Source organism: Coregonus lavaretus (genome assembly GCF_964263955.1).
Source record: "Coregonus lavaretus genome assembly, chromosome: 21".
Lineage (NCBI taxonomy): Eukaryota > Metazoa > Chordata > Actinopteri > Salmoniformes > Salmonidae > Coregonus > Coregonus lavaretus.
The window spans coordinates 38,514,022-38,529,807 of NC_140008.1; the positions used below are offsets into that span (position 1 = coordinate 38,514,022).

The window sequence follows — 15,786 nt, forward strand, 5'->3', positions numbered from 1 at the left end:
CATTGCTTAAAGAAAGAAATAAGCAAACACATTTGGTGTTCGCCAAAAGGCATTTGGGAGACTCCCCAAACAAATGGAAGAAGGTACTCTAGTCAGATGAGACTAAAATTGAGCTTTTTGGCCATCAAGGAAAACGCTATGTTTGGCGCAAACCCAACACCTCTCATCACCCCGAGAACACCATTCCCACGGTGAAGCATGGTGGTGGCAGCATCATGCTGTGGGGATGTTTTTCATCGGCAGGGACTGGGAAACTGGTCAGAATTGAAGGAATGATGGATGTCGCTAAATACAGGGAAATTCTTGAGGGAAACCTGTTTCAGACTTCCAGAGATTTGAGACTGGGACGGAGGTTCACCTTCAAGCAGGACAATGACCCTAAGCATACTGCTAAAGCAACACTCGAGTGGTTTAAGGGGAAACATTTAAATGTCTTGGAATGGCCTAGTCAAAGCCCAGACCTCAATCCAATTGAGAATCTGTGGTATGACTTAAAGATTGCTGTACACCAGTGGAACCCATCCAACTTGAAGGAGCTGTAGCAGTTTTGCCTTGAAGAATGGGCAACAATCCCAGTGGCTAGATGTGCCAAGCTTATAGAGACATGCCCTAAGAGACTTGCAGCTGTAATTGCTGCAAAAGGTGTCTCTACAAAGTATTTGGGGGGGGGGGGGGGGGGGGTGAATAGTTATGCACACTAAAGTTTTCTGTTTTTTAAATCTTATTTCTTGTTTGTTTCACAAGAAAAAATATTTTGCATCTTCAAAGTGATAGGCATGTTGTGTAAATCAAATGATACAAACCCCCCAAAAATCCATTTTAATTCCAGGTTGTAAGGCAACAAAATAGGAAAAATGCCAAGGGGGGTGAATACTTTCGCAAGCCACTGTAAAGCTGTTTATTTGAGTATTCAAACAGATCCCATTTGAAAGGAAACAAGCACTCATTTATTTATATATTTTTGTAAATTGTTTGTTGCAGAAGGTAAAGTTTAACAGGCAAGAGTCTATTTCGTTTAATTAATTAAAAACCTTATCGGGTGTATTTACCGACAGCCTGTATAAGTCCGGAAAAATACATCAGTTATTGTCTCGTTTATTATAATTTTTTATTCTGCCTGTAAATCGCTCTCTCTGCGACACAGATTGAGTTGCTATGTCTCTTCCCATGGAGGCTTCCCCATTTAGAGGAAAAATGTAGCATTTAGTGTGCTGCAGGAGTTGTATTCACTATGCTCTCGGCCGGGCCAATGTGGACCAACCGGAGTTCCGATGGAACAATTGTTTACTTTCAGAGGACTATAGAGAAGAAGTGGCTACTCTTATCAAACAGGATGGGGAAAGCACCCTCACCTACCTTCTCTTTCTCTCCACCACAGGCTGGACGCCGTTCCGATGTGTTGAGAGTATCACCACCATGTTAACACTCCTTGACTGAATGGCCAATGCCTTCCAGAAACCCCTCCCCAAAGAAGACTCCCAAAAAAGATCTTTATCTGAACTCTCAAAGATGTCGGGTCCAAGCCAAGCCGAGAGGGCTGTTTTGGAGGAGGAGTTTAACTGGTTGCTGAAGGAGGAGGTCCATGCTGTTTTGAAGCAGCTCCAGGATATACTCAAGGAGGCATCCAGGAGGTTCTCCATGCCCACCCCTGGACTGGAAAGCCAACTGAAACAGGAGAACTTCATCCTGGGCAGCTCAACACATCATCATCAACAACAACAGTTTTCTAATCTGCCGGGATTTGAGTCTATGACAAGCATGGACCAGGTGAAAGGAGTACTGACTCTACAGGGAGAAGCACTGACTCAAGCTGACATCAATCTGAAAACTGCTAAAAGCAACCAAGTGATGCATTTCACATTCAGGGATGATAAGCACTGGAAATTGCAACAGATCCAGGATGCTAGGAACCATGTCAATCAGGCTCTGCAGCTGCTGAGTAGTAGAGATGAGAGTTACCACTTTAAGACTGGGGCTGAGGTCAACAAGCTGATGGACGCAGTGATGCTGCAGCTGACCAGGGCTCGTAACCGCCTCACCACACCAGCAGCCATGACCCTGCCGGAGCTGGCCACCAGCGGCCTCACAATGTTCACTCCTCCGATGCCCGGTGATGTGATGGTGAACTTCTATATCAACCTGAGTAAGCTGTGCCTGACCGTCTACCAGCTGCACCCAATGCAGCCCAACACCACCAAGAACTTCAGGCCATCTGGAAGCTCTGTGTTACACAACCCTGGAGCCATGTTTGAGCTGAACAATGCTAAGTTTGAGGTGAGCCAGGTTCACAAGGTGGAGTGTGTTGTCCCCTGGCTCAACAACACACTGATCTTCTTCACCATCTCACTGCAGCTCTGTCAGCAGCTCAAGGACAAGATTTCAGTCTTCTCTAGTTTCTGGAACTACCGACCCTTCTAACCAACTGCCGCTAGCTGACCATCAGAATGGCTAGGTGTTCTGTCCAAATCCTTCACACCAACCGACCAACCAACCCACCCACCCAGATAAAAGGGATGTCTTGGAAATATTGTCTGATTGAAGTGGGTTTTGTTTGTATAATTTACAGGAGAACAGCCGGATCAAACTCCATATATATATATATATATATTACCAGTGTTTAGTATTCCAGGGTTTAGAGCCCATCCATGCGTTGCATCAACCCCTAGACCCTAACATCTACTCCCGACTTGTGGAGAAAGTATTGGAGGAAGCAATATGGTGGAGCTACTACCAGTAGTACTAGCACTGGGACTACCTACTACCATATTACAATATCTATCCAATATATTCAGTGTTTCCCCTAGCTGTGGGGGGGGGGGGGGGTTGTTAGCGCATTGACAGGGATGTGGGTTCGTTTCCCACGGGGGGGCCAGTATGAGAATAAAATAAAAAAACGTACAGTGGGGAAAAAAATTATTTAGTCAGCCACCAATTGTGCAAGTTCTCCCATTTAAAAAGATGAGAGAGGCCTGTAATTTTCATCATAGGTACACGTCAACTATGACAGACAAATTGAGAAAAAAATTCCAGAAAATCACATTGTAGGATTTTTAATGAATTTATTTGCAAATTTTGGTGGAAAATAAGTATTTGGTCACCTACAAACAAGCAAGATTTCTGGCTCTCACAGACCTGTAACTTCTTCTTTAAGAGGCTCCTCTGTCCTCCACTCGTTACCTGTATTAATGGCACCTGTTTGAACTTGTTATCAGTATAAAAGACACCTGTCCACAACCTCAAACAGTCACACTCCAAACTCCACTATGGCCAAGACCAAAGAGCTGTCAAAGGACACCAGAAACAAAATTGTAGACCTGCACCAGGCTGGGAAGACTGAATCTGCAATAGGTAAGCAGCTTGGTTTGAAGAAATCAACTGTGGGAGCAATTATTAGGAAATGGAAGACATACAAGACCACTGATAATCTCCCTCGATCTGGGGCTCCACGCAAGATCTCACCCCGTGGGCTCAAAATGATCACAAGAACAGTGAGCAAAAATCCCAGAACCACACGGGGGGACCTAGTGAATGACCTGCAGAGAGCTGGGACCAAAGTAACAAAGCCTACCATCAGTAACACACTACGCCGCCAGGGACTCAAATCCTGCAGTGCAAGACGTGTCCCCCTGCTTAAGCCAGTACATGTCCAGGCCCGTCTGAAGTTTGCTAGAGTGCATTTGGATGATCCAGAAGAGGATTGGGAGAATGTCATATGGTCAGATGAAACCAAAATATAACTTTTTGGTAAAAACTCAACTTGTCGTGTTTGGAGGACAAAGAATGCTGAGTTGCATCCAAAGAACACCATACCTACTGTGAAGCATGGGGGTGGAAACATCATGCTTTGGGGCTGTTTTTCTGCAAAGGGACCAGGACGACTGATCTGTGTAAAGGAAAAAATGAATGGGGCCATGTATCGTGAGATTTTGAGTGAAAACCTCCTTCCATCAGCAAGGGCTTTGAAGATGAAACGTGGCTGGGTCTTTCAGTATGACAATGATCCCAAACACACCGCCCGGGCAACGAAGGAGTGGCTTCGTAAGAAGCATTTCAAGGGCCTGGAGTGGCCTAGCCAGTCTCCAGATCTCAACCCCATAGAAAATCTTTGGAGGGAGTTGAAAGTCTGTGTTGCCCAGCGACAGCCCCAAAACATCACTGCTCTAGAGGAGATCTGCATGGAGGAATGGGCCAAAATACCAGCAACAGTGTGTGAAAACCTTGTGAAGACTTACAGAAAATGTTTGACCTGTGTCATTGCCAACAAAGGGTATATAACAAAGTATTGAGAAACTTTTGTTATTGACCAAATACTTATTTTCCACCATAATTTGCAAATAAATTCATAAAAAGTCCTACAATGTGATTTTCTTGAAAAAAAATTCTCATTTTGTCTGTCATAGTTGACGTGTACCTATGATGAAAATTACAGGCCTCTCTCATCTTTTTAAGTGGGAGAACTTGCACAATTGGTGGCTGACTAAATACTTTTTTCCCCCACTGTATGCACTCACTAACTGTAAGTAACTCTGGATAAGAGCGTCTGCTAAATGACTAAAATGTAAAATGTAAATGTACCCTGGAAGATGGAGCAGGACCGGGGATTTTGTTGGATTTATCGGATGATACTGTCACCAATCCTGCTGCCCAACCATGGACGCACGTCACCCACTGTAGGCCAAATGGAAGGAAGCAGCCTGTGGCGAGTGGGGCTTCTTTGGCGTTGGGAAGCCAGACCCAAATCCAGTTGTTGAACAGTTTCGCCTTCCTGGCTTCGGAGGTTCCCAAGCCATCATCCCCTATCCAGACTCCTTCCCAGGGGGATTCTGCCTCCTCCACGTTCTTCGGGGGGACTCTGCCTCGGATCTGCTGCGTTCCTCCTCTTACCGGAACTCGAGGGTGTCTGATGCACCGGCTCCTCCGTCAACCACAAAGCACTGTGGCCGATTATTTCAGGCCCTGTGCCATCGCTGGGCCGAGGCTGTGAAAGATTCAGCAGGCTTCTGGCATGGCATTACACATCTGGCTAAAAGACTACTGTAGATCTGTTGGCATAACTTTTATAGATAACTTCGACACCTTTTGGAAACAGAAGATGCTCTACAGGAATGACAGTCCATCCAAATCATCTTGGTGTCTGGACCCTGTCCTCGCATTTCAAGGCCACATTGAGACAATTACTTATCAGTGACCCAAGCCCTGCTCAGATAATCCCTACCATTGTGTCGCTGAGCTGTCATAGTGCTGCTGCAAATGTACATTTTCCCAGGGGCAGTCATAATGAAAGTAGCCTAATGTGTGTTCCTCTAAATGCCTCTGTCAATCTGAGAGCTATTGTAAACAGTATGCATGTGCCTATGAACCTGAGTGATACTGTTAGCACTGAGATGTTTTGCCCGAATAGGAAGCCCACAGTTAGCAGTGGACCCTGCACTATCAGCTCAAATATAAATATAGCTGTCATTCCAGTGTTAATACGAAATTGTAACTATTTTGCACTATGGCCTATTTATTGCCTTACCTCCATAACATACTACATTCGCACACACTGTATATATATTTTCTGTTGTATTTTTGACTTTGTTTTGTTTACCCCATATGTAACTCTGTGTTGTTGTTTTTATCGCACTGCTTTGCTTTATCTTGGCCAGGTCGCAGTTGTAAATGAGAACTTGTTCTCAACTGGCTTACCTGGTTAAATAAAGGTGAAATAAAAATAAATAAATAAATGTCTACCTCTGATAAGCCTCCCAGTAAAGCAATAAAGACAATCAAGAATCCCATAAAAGCGCTAAAAATAGCCCACATTAACATATGTAGCCTAAGAAACAAGGTTCATGAAATCGATAACTTGCAAGAAACAGAAAGCATACATATACTGGCTATCTCTGAAACTCACTTAGATAATTCCTTTGATGATAAAGTGGTAGCAATATGTGATTATAACATCTACAGAAGAAACAGGAATGCCAATGGAGGAGGTATTGCTGTTTATATTCAGAGTCATATTCCTATAAATCTTAGAGAGGATCTCATGTCAAATGCTGTTGAAGTAATATGGCTACAGGTTCACCTGCATCACCTAAAGCCTATTCTTGTGGGAAGTTTCTTTAGACCACCAAGTGTTAATAGTCAGTATCTGGATAACATGTGTGAAATGCTTGATAATGTATGGAATATCAACAGAGAGGTATATTTTCTGGGTGACCTAAGTATTGACTGGCTTTCATCAAGCTGTCCACTCAAGAAAAAGCTTCAAACTGTAACCAGTGCCTGCAACCTGGTTCAGGTTATCAGTCAACCTACCAGGGTAGTTACAAACAGAATAGGAACTAAATCATACACTTGTATTGACCACATCTTTACTAATGCTGCAGAAATCTTCTCTAAAGCAGTACCCACACCCATCAGATGTAGTGGTCATAATATAATAGCCATATCTAGGAAAACCAAAGTTCCAAAGACTGGACCTAAAATAGTGTATAAGCGATCATACAAGAGGTTTTGCAATGATTGCTATGTTGAAGATGTGAAAAATATTTGTTGGTCTGATGTGTGTAATGAGGAACATCCTGACGCTGCACTTGAAGCATTTATGAAATTGCATATTCCAGTTACTAATAATCATGTACCCATTAAGAAAATTACTGTAAAAACTGTTAAATCCCCTTGGATTGATGAGGAATTTAAAAATGGTATGGTTGCGAGGGATGAGGCAAAAGGAATGGCAAATTAGTCTGGCTGCACAGCCGATTGGCAAACGTACTGTAAACTGAGAAATCATGCGACTAAACTAAACAAAAATAAGAAGAAACTGTAGTATGAAACAATAATAAAATGCTTTGGAGCACCTTAAATGAAAATTGGAAAATTACTGAGGATGATAGCGGACTATATTGCCACTCATATTTGCCATCTCTTCAATTTAAGCCTACATGAAAGTGTGTACACTCAGGCCTGGAGGGCAGCAAATGTCATTCCGCTACCCAAGAATAGCAAAGCACCCTTTACTGGCTCAAATAGCCGACCAATCAGCCTGTTACCAGCCGTTAGTAAACTTTTGGAAAAAAATTGTGTTTTACCAGATACAATGCTATTTTATTGTAAACAAATTGACAACAGACTTACAGCAAGTTTGTAGGGAAGGACATTCAGCAAGCACGGCACTTACACAAATGACTGATGATTGGCTAAGAGAAATGTATGATACAAAGATTGTGGGAGCTGTTTTGTTAGACTTCAGTGTGGCTTTTGACATTATTGATCATAGTCTGCTGACGGAAGAACATATGTGTTATGGCTTTACACACCGTGCTATATTGTGGATAAAGAGTTAGCTGTCTAACAGAACACAGAGGGTGTTCTTTAATGGAAGCATCTCCAATAATCCAGGTAGAATCAGGAATTCCCCAGGTCAGCTGTCAAGGCCCCTTACTTTTTCAAATATTTACGAATGACATGCCACTGGCCTTGAGTAAAGACTATACTATACACGTCAGCTACTACAGCGAGTGAAATCACTGCAACACTTAACAATAGAGCTGCAGTTAGTTTCAGAATTGGTGGCAAGGAATAAGTTAGTCCTAATTATTAGAAAAAATAAAAGCATTGTATTTGGGACAAATCATTGACTAAACCATAAACGTCAACTAAATCTTGTAATAAATAATGTGCAAATTGAGCAAGTTGAGGAGACTAAACTGCTTGGAGTAACCCTGGATTGTAAACTGTCATGGTCAAAACATGTTGATACAACAGTAGCTAAGATGGGGAGAAGTCTGTCCATAATAAAGCGCTGCTCTGTCTTTTTAACAACACTATCAACAAGGCAGGTCCTACAGGCTCTAGTTTTGTCACACCTGGACTACTGTTCAGTTGTGTGGTCAGTTGCCACAAAGAGGGACCTCGGAAAATTACAATTGGCTCAGAACAGGGCAGCACGGCTGGCCCTTAAATGTACACGGAGAGCTAACATGAATAATATGTCTGTAAATCTCTCATTACTTGTTTTTGTAAGAAGTGTTGACATGCTGAATGCACCGAGGTGTCTGTTTAAACTACTAGCACACAGCTCAGACACCAATGCATACCCCACAAGACATGCCACCAAAGGTCTTTTCACAATCACCAAGTCAAGAACAGACTATGGAAGGCGCACAGTACTACATAGAGCCATGGCTACATGGAACTCTATTCTACATCAGGTAACTGATGCAAGCAGTAGAATCGGATTTAAAAAACAGATAAAGATACACTTTATGGAACAGCAGGGACTGTGAAGAGACACACACAGGCACAGACACACATACACATGATAAGACATGCACTCTACACACACGTGCACATGGATGTTGTCTTGTAAATATGTGGTGGTGTAGTGGTGGCCTGAGGGAACACACTGAATGTGTTGGGTAAGGTGTTATGAAATGTAATGTCATGTAGTATTTTAAACTGTATGTAACTATCTTATGTTGCTGGACCCCAGGAAAAGTAGCTCAGCAGCTAATGGGGATCCATAATAAATACAAATACAAATCGTGAAAGCTCCAGACCAAACATTCACTGACTGTGAACAACCACAGTGAGTTTAGATTATATGCTGGTGTTGATAACTGTATCGGCAAAGTAAATACAGTATATGCCCAATTGGGATTCTGTTAAATTCATAACATGATACACGTGACAGTGAGATATATGACTGAAGGTTTACGTCTGATGGCTCTTCTCTGCCTCTTCCTTGCTGATGTCCATCCCCAGGTCGGCAAGGGACTGCTTTAACTCCATGTTGCCAATGCGTCCTGTAAGAAAAAACGAAGTCAGTTCTGGACAAAAGAGACCTGCTTTCTCTTGAAACTGAAAAATATAAACGCAACATGTAAAGTGTTGGTCCCATGTTTCATGAGCTGAAACAAAAGATCTCAGAAATTTTCCATATGCACAAAAAGCTTATTTCTCTCAAATGTTTTGCACAGATTTGTTTACATCCCTGTTAGTGAGCATTTCTCCTTTGCCAAGACTGCTGAGGAGTATTTATGTCTGTAATAAAGCCCTTTTGTTGGGGAAAAACGAATTCTGATTGGCTGGGCCTGGTTCCCCATAAATTAGGGCCTAATTAATTTATTTAAATTGACTAAATTCCTTCTATGAACTGTGACTCAGTAAAATCTTGAAATTGTTGCATGTTGCATTTATATTTTTGATCAGTATATAATAATTTCCATTGAATCAAATCATTTACTGTATTTTAAGTATTGATATATTGTTTTTATCAGGGGCGCAACTTTCACTGGGGAAGGGGGGGACATGTCCCCCCACATTCAGAAATTGCATTTTTGGCCCCCACAGTTTTATCATTGGAGTGTGATACAAAACAAGGCAAGGGTGTGCTTTAGGACCATGCGGACGCCTCCGAGCGGTCGGGTAGGCTGTTTGGAGTGTTTATCTGACTGGATTTAGGACCACGTTGACACCACAGAGCGGGCTGACAGGTTGCGTGAAGGCAAAGCTTCTGGAAGGCTGGCTGGACCAGCACGGGAGAGTTGAGCATAGTTCAGTGTAAGCGTTGCACTCTTTCACGGAGTTGTGAAAGGAACAGAAACTGGCTACTCTTTAGTTGACTTATGTAGCTGGCAAGGTAACTGCTGTTTAACTTAACAGAAAAAAAACTAAACTAGTGTTTATTCACAGTGCTGTGCTACTATTGTAACTGACATGTAACGTTAGCTAATGTTTCATCCCCTCTCGACTGAGGTGAATGAATAAGCTACGCTAGTGAGTAGCTACCACAGCCAGGTCAGCTCTAGCCTCTAGTTATCGGTCAGATAGCCATATGAGGTGGCTATTATTACTATCTAACAGCAGTTGTTTGTATGGACGTGTTTTGTAGCCTTTGTTTAGTCACGTTTCAGAAGTAAATTAACTTGGAAAGCTTTTGCCAGTTGATGTACCGTTAGAGAGAGAGAGCTGGCCAACGTTGGCTTACATGAACTATTATTTTTGCCTCAATCAAACTAGACCTGAATCAAACAACGAAACCATCGGCCAAACGTTTTTTCAGTGCAATGTGAGTTGTATTGGTCAGTATGTCAATGTAACGTTATTGATGTGTCAGTTTCCCTAGCTAATTCCCTACTTTTCACACTGACACAGTAATACACAGCTCTAACGTTACAGGGTGCACAGTAGAGGTCTGTGCGGGACCGATTTCTTCATCCCGCTCCTGCCCGCACCCACTGGCGGGTTTGCCGATGACACAACAGTGGTAGGCCTGATTACCGACAACGACGAGACAGCCTGTAGGGAGGAGGTTAGAGAGCTGGCTGTGTGGTGCCAGGACAACAAACTCTCCCTCAACGTGATCAAGACAAAGGAGATTATTGTGGACTACAGGAAAAAGAAGAGGACCGAGCACGCCCCCATTCTCATCGACGGGGCTGTAGTGGAGCAGGTTGAGAGCTTCAAGTTCCTTGGTGTCCACATCACCAACAAACTAACATGGTCCAAGCACACCAAGACAGTCGTGAAGAGGGCACGACAAAACCTATTCCCCCTAAGGAGACTGAAAAGATTTGGCATGGGTCCTCAGATCCTCAAAAGGTTCTACAGCTGCACCATCGAGAGCATCCTGACTATTTGCATCACTGCCTGGTATGGCAACTGCTCGGCTTCCGACTGCAAGGCACTACAGAGGGTAGTGCGTAAGGCCCAGTACATCACTGGGCCAAGCTTCCTGCCATCCAGGACTTCTATACTAGGCGTTGTCAGAGGAAGGCCCTAAAAATTGTCAGTGACTCCAGCCACCCTAGTCATAGACTGTTCTCTCTGCTACCGCACGGCAAGCGGTACCAGAGTGCCAAGTCTAGGTCCAAAAGGCTTCTTAACAGCTTCTACCCCCAAGTCATAAGACTCCTGAACAGCTAATCATGGCTACCCAGACTATTTGCATTGAATTCTGGCAAAGAGTATGTTCTTTTTTCTCAGCATGTCTACAGATTCTCCCTTCTCTCTGTTTTTGTTTGCTTGGAAATGTTGATACTGGAGACTGTTATCAGAAGAAACTGTGTAACCTAGCACTTATAGTGGCTAATAAATGCATTGCCATTAATTGGAAGGTTGGTTATCCTCCCACAATGTATGGAATAAATGTCAAGTTATGTACAGTATCACTAGATTTGTTTTAAGATTAAGGGTATACTGTGCAACTTTCATAAGGTCTGGATGCCTGATATGGCATACTGTATGACAATGTATTGAAAACATGCCCACGTCAGGGGAGAATTAGGCAAATCCTAGCTGTTGGGCTGCTCAGTCCTGGCCCTGGGGGTCTGCTGTACTGTTGTCACTCTGACCTTGGCCTAATACACCTGAAACCAATAATTAATGTTTCACTAAGATCCTAAAGCTGAGTGGGGTGTGTTGGGTTGGGGCGCTACAGGGCCGTAGACCCCTAGGGGCAGGACGGGGTGACCCAGCTTTATTTTGTGCAAAAAGAGCTCTACAGTACTATTAGGTCTATGATATGAATTATATGGAGGATGTACTGTTTCTGTATGTTAATGTATAGGTGTATGTGTGTTTTCATTCAACTTTTGTTTTCCAAACCTTTCCCTTGAGACAAAAAAGAGATGGGAAGGAAGTTATGTTGGGGAGAGAGTTGAGTTATTGACTAGACTGGTGGGGGTCGGGCGTGTAGGCGGCTCGGGTTGGCTGGGTGGTCTGGCTGAAATTTGATATAGAGGATGTCTTAAAGGCAATCAAAAGTTGTCTTTGTACTTTCTTTGTAAGAGTTGTTAATTTGTTAGGCTACTGGTTAAAGGTGCAACACAATATTGATTATTGAATTATCATGGATTTAGTTCAGTTTTATCAATCATTTAAACATATTTTAATAATCTCTTACCTAGCTTGATGACTGTGGGCATTTTTGCTTACTTTTTGTTCTAAATAGAGACGTCCAGAAGGGTCATGGGTCATATTAGATTGTGTAGAAATGTAGGAAAAGTGCTTTAGATTCCCCCCAAAATGGGAGGGCCCCCAGATCCCTTGCCAAGTTAAAAAGTTATAGTCAGTCGATCAATAATATAATAATACTCTTAGCAAAACTGTTTATTTTTAATTTACATTATGTATAATCTATGAGAATAGAAAGGTTCAGAACTTTTGTGAAACATCACAGCACAGTTGAAAAATATATGGCAAATAGAAATCAAAACTGGATGGTGTTCAGAGATAGATGGGAGGGGTTGAGTGGAGCTGAAGGATGGGACTAAAAACAAACAAAAGATAACTATTGTAACATATACTATGTCCGTAAAATGTATATAGTATGTATAAGCTGGAAGTAGAAGCCTAAGTGTTTTTGTCCATTAGTTTACTCCAATTAGGGGAGGGATGGTAGGGTTAGGGGAAAATAATAAAGGAAAAAAATATATATATAATATATATTTACAAAATAATATATGGGGGATTGGAAATGATACAGACAATTACATTAATGGGAGCCACAATCTATCTGCAATATTAAAGCTGATCTACCCTTTATATAAATTTTTTTACAAACAGTGTATAGATTTTTTTGTCCCTTGCACTTCTAAAACTGTGAGGACAGACGCTGGGAGACAAGAAGCAAGTACAGGGAGTGAACATTTAATGGAAAAAACAGACAGGAACAAAACACGGACAGAGTCTGGAGTCCAGGAGAGTCCAATGAGCGCTGATGCGTGTAACGATGGTGACAGGTGTGCGTAATGATGGGCAGCCTGGCGCCCTCGAGCGCCAGGGAGGGGGAGCGGGGGCAGGCATGACAAAAACCAAAGTTGCGCCCCTGGTTTTTATCCAGACTCTTGAAAGTCAGTCGCAGTTTCTTGTTCCTTCAGGTACTCATTAATGTCAAGACTTTCGTCTTTGACCTGGTCTCCAGATGAAACAATTTTTTGGGAAGAATAAAACAAAAATTAATTTACAATCCATCACCAGTGTACATTTTTATATTTTTTTGTGTAGACATTCCTAGCTTGAAATAATAATTGGACAATCTCTCCAAAACCCTTAGATAAGACACTTTAACTGGAGAGTCGCAGTTGGCTGCTCGCCCTTCAGCTGGACTGTTGTGCCACCTACTGTTGTTGTTTTTTAGAAAACATTGAGGATTCCGGTTCCGGTGGCATGCATTGAAATGCGTGGCTTTTTCGTGGCTTTCTTTTACTAAATAACTATGAATTAACTGACTCATTTTCAAATAATTGTCAACATATAACATCACATTAAGGTGTGCGATGTTCACTGTATTAGAAGGAACAGGTCTGTTTCACTCCAGCATCTGGCATATTCTGTCCGTTCACAATTCACCTGCTCTCAACACCCAACAACAGAAAGAGTTGGCCTCTACTATCCGAGAGACGGTTCGTTAGGAAATGACCTCTGCCCTCAACTTGCAATTAAAACCGATAAATGAATCTCTTGCACTGCTCACTTCTAAAGTGGACACCTACTCAACTAAAAGTGGAAAGTTTGGAGACAGCATACAATGTATTATTTGTTTTTGTATAGACAATTTATTTCATTTTTTCATTTTTTCATCTTTAACACAAAACAACCAACACATTAAACAAAACAAAAAAACACAAATAGAAAATACAAATACATTATTTTTTCTGATAAATAATATGCTATTTCATGGCCATGATATTATTTTATGTGCCATTAAGGAAACACAAGAATTGTTCCCATATCTTTTTGGAGTCTGTATAATTTTTCTCCAGCCTCTTTGCTAAATGATTTCATATGATGTTGTTTTTATCAACATATTCATCCACTCCGTTGGCTCATTGGAGCTTTTCCAAAGTTTCACGACTAGCCTTAACACTAACACAATAAACATAATATTTACAATTCTGTCTGGTTAATCCCTCTTATTTCAGACTCGTCACTCAACAGACCCAGTCTTGGTGACCTAGGTACATGGAATCCAAGGCCATCACCCATGCACTGAAGTAAGGCTTTGTCCCATAGGGGGTGCACAACTGGGCATTCCCACAGTGTTCCCACAGGAGAGTTCCTTTTGCCCCTCCACATCGCTAATGCAGGAGGTTGGTGGCACCATAATTGAAGAGGATGGGCTCGTGGTAATGGCTGGAGCGGAATTAGTGGAATGGTATCAAATACATCAAACACATGGTTTCCATGTGTTTGATGCCATTCCATTTGCTCTGTTCCAGCCGTTATTATGAGCTGTCCTCCCCTCAGCAGCCTCCTGTGAATTCGCCAACACACATCATCATGTGACAAACCCAACCTATGTAACCTTAGGGGAGGGAGTAAAATAAAATCTATTAAAAACGTTAAATTGTATACCTTTTCCCTTGGCTTCTCTGACATTTTGGCCAATATTTGAAATAATATACAATCATGTCTTCTGATCTATCTCACATTGTAAATCCCTTTGCCACACAATTCTCAAGTTTTTACAGGTGTCATTTTTAACCTTTAACAGCATTTTGTAACATAAATAAGCTAATTTTACAGAGCTTGGTAGTAAAGACAATTGTTCTACAACATTGTTGTCTTTTTTCATAATGGCACCACCTAGTGTGACAAACAGCTTTAATTTGCATATATCTTCATACACATTATCACAAAGTTTATTCCCTATTTCTTCAAATGACAAAAATACCTCATTCTTGTGCAGGACTCCAAAGAATGAACCCCTTCTCTTACCCATTTCCCCCACATTATTGACTGCTTTCCCACACAAATAGCAGGATTATACCATACAGAAGCATATCTTTGTCTATGTGGAGACTCTTTGATCCTTTTATGTGTTGACTACCACACTGCCCTAGGCATAGAATTGGATTGACGCCCTGAATATCTGTATCATTGGCTATTTTTTGGGATAGAATATGTAACGGTCCGAAAGGAGCTGTCAAACCACTTTCCAACCCAACCCACCTCTCCTCAACTTCCTCTCTCCTCCAGTGCTTAGCCATTCTGAATAGCTCGAAAGCCACATTGTACAGTCCAAATGTGGGAGTCCTAACCCTCTTCGGCATGCATTTTCTGCATACTGGCGCGTGGTCTTTTCCCCTCCCGTGTAAAGTCTTTAATAATACCATTATACTGCTTAAACATTTATGATGGAATGCATATCGGTAGCATCATTGAAATGTAATACAATTTAGGAACAACCATCATTTTAATTAATTCATTTCTCAACATAAACTAAGATTTAACAACTTCCACTTGTCCATGTTTTGTTTTAATTTTTGGATAACTGGAAGCATATTGATATCCACTATCTTATCCAACAGCGGCCAATGTGACAGAGGGGCGACTCCATGACCTGGAAACATCGTGAACTGAGCTAGAAGGGAAAATCAATCTCCTAAAAAATAAAAATAAATCACTCTTATGTCATTCGCTTAAATTAAAAGTGTGGGTCATAGGACTTGAAACTGGTGTGGAAGCGGGCAACCGAACTTCCTTCATGAGCAATATTTTCTATTAACTGTTTGGGCAGAAGATGCTGGGTCCCATGCGGCTGATAAACATTGCGCACATCTGTATGATTGGACGAATCCAGTTTTTAAGTCAAATGGCAAATTGTTCGCCTCGCAGCGGAATCGGGGGCTCTGACCTATGCGGAGAAGAGGATCAGCATCTACCCAGACCTGAGTGCTGAAACAGAGGGCAACCTACAACGAGGTGAGATCACAGCTATGCAAGATAAACCTGAGATGAGGTGTTGTGAGTACTCGATCAGTAGGAATAGCGTTTATTTGAAAGAGCGCT

General features: G+C 42.0%; 1 protein-coding gene across 1 annotated transcript; it reads left to right on the forward strand.

Annotated features, from left to right (window-relative positions):
* The first annotated feature begins 1,491 nt into the window (after positions 1-1,491).
* Positions 1,492-2,466, forward strand: LOC311149154 (protein rogdi homolog). Its single transcript, XM_084186240.1, has one exon. It carries the CDS (start codon positions 1,510-1,512, stop codon positions 2,416-2,418), a length of 909 nt encoding a protein of 302 aa, XP_084042366.1. The 5' UTR covers positions 1,492-1,509; the 3' UTR covers positions 2,419-2,466.
* Positions 2,467-15,786: the final 13,320 nt, after the last annotated feature.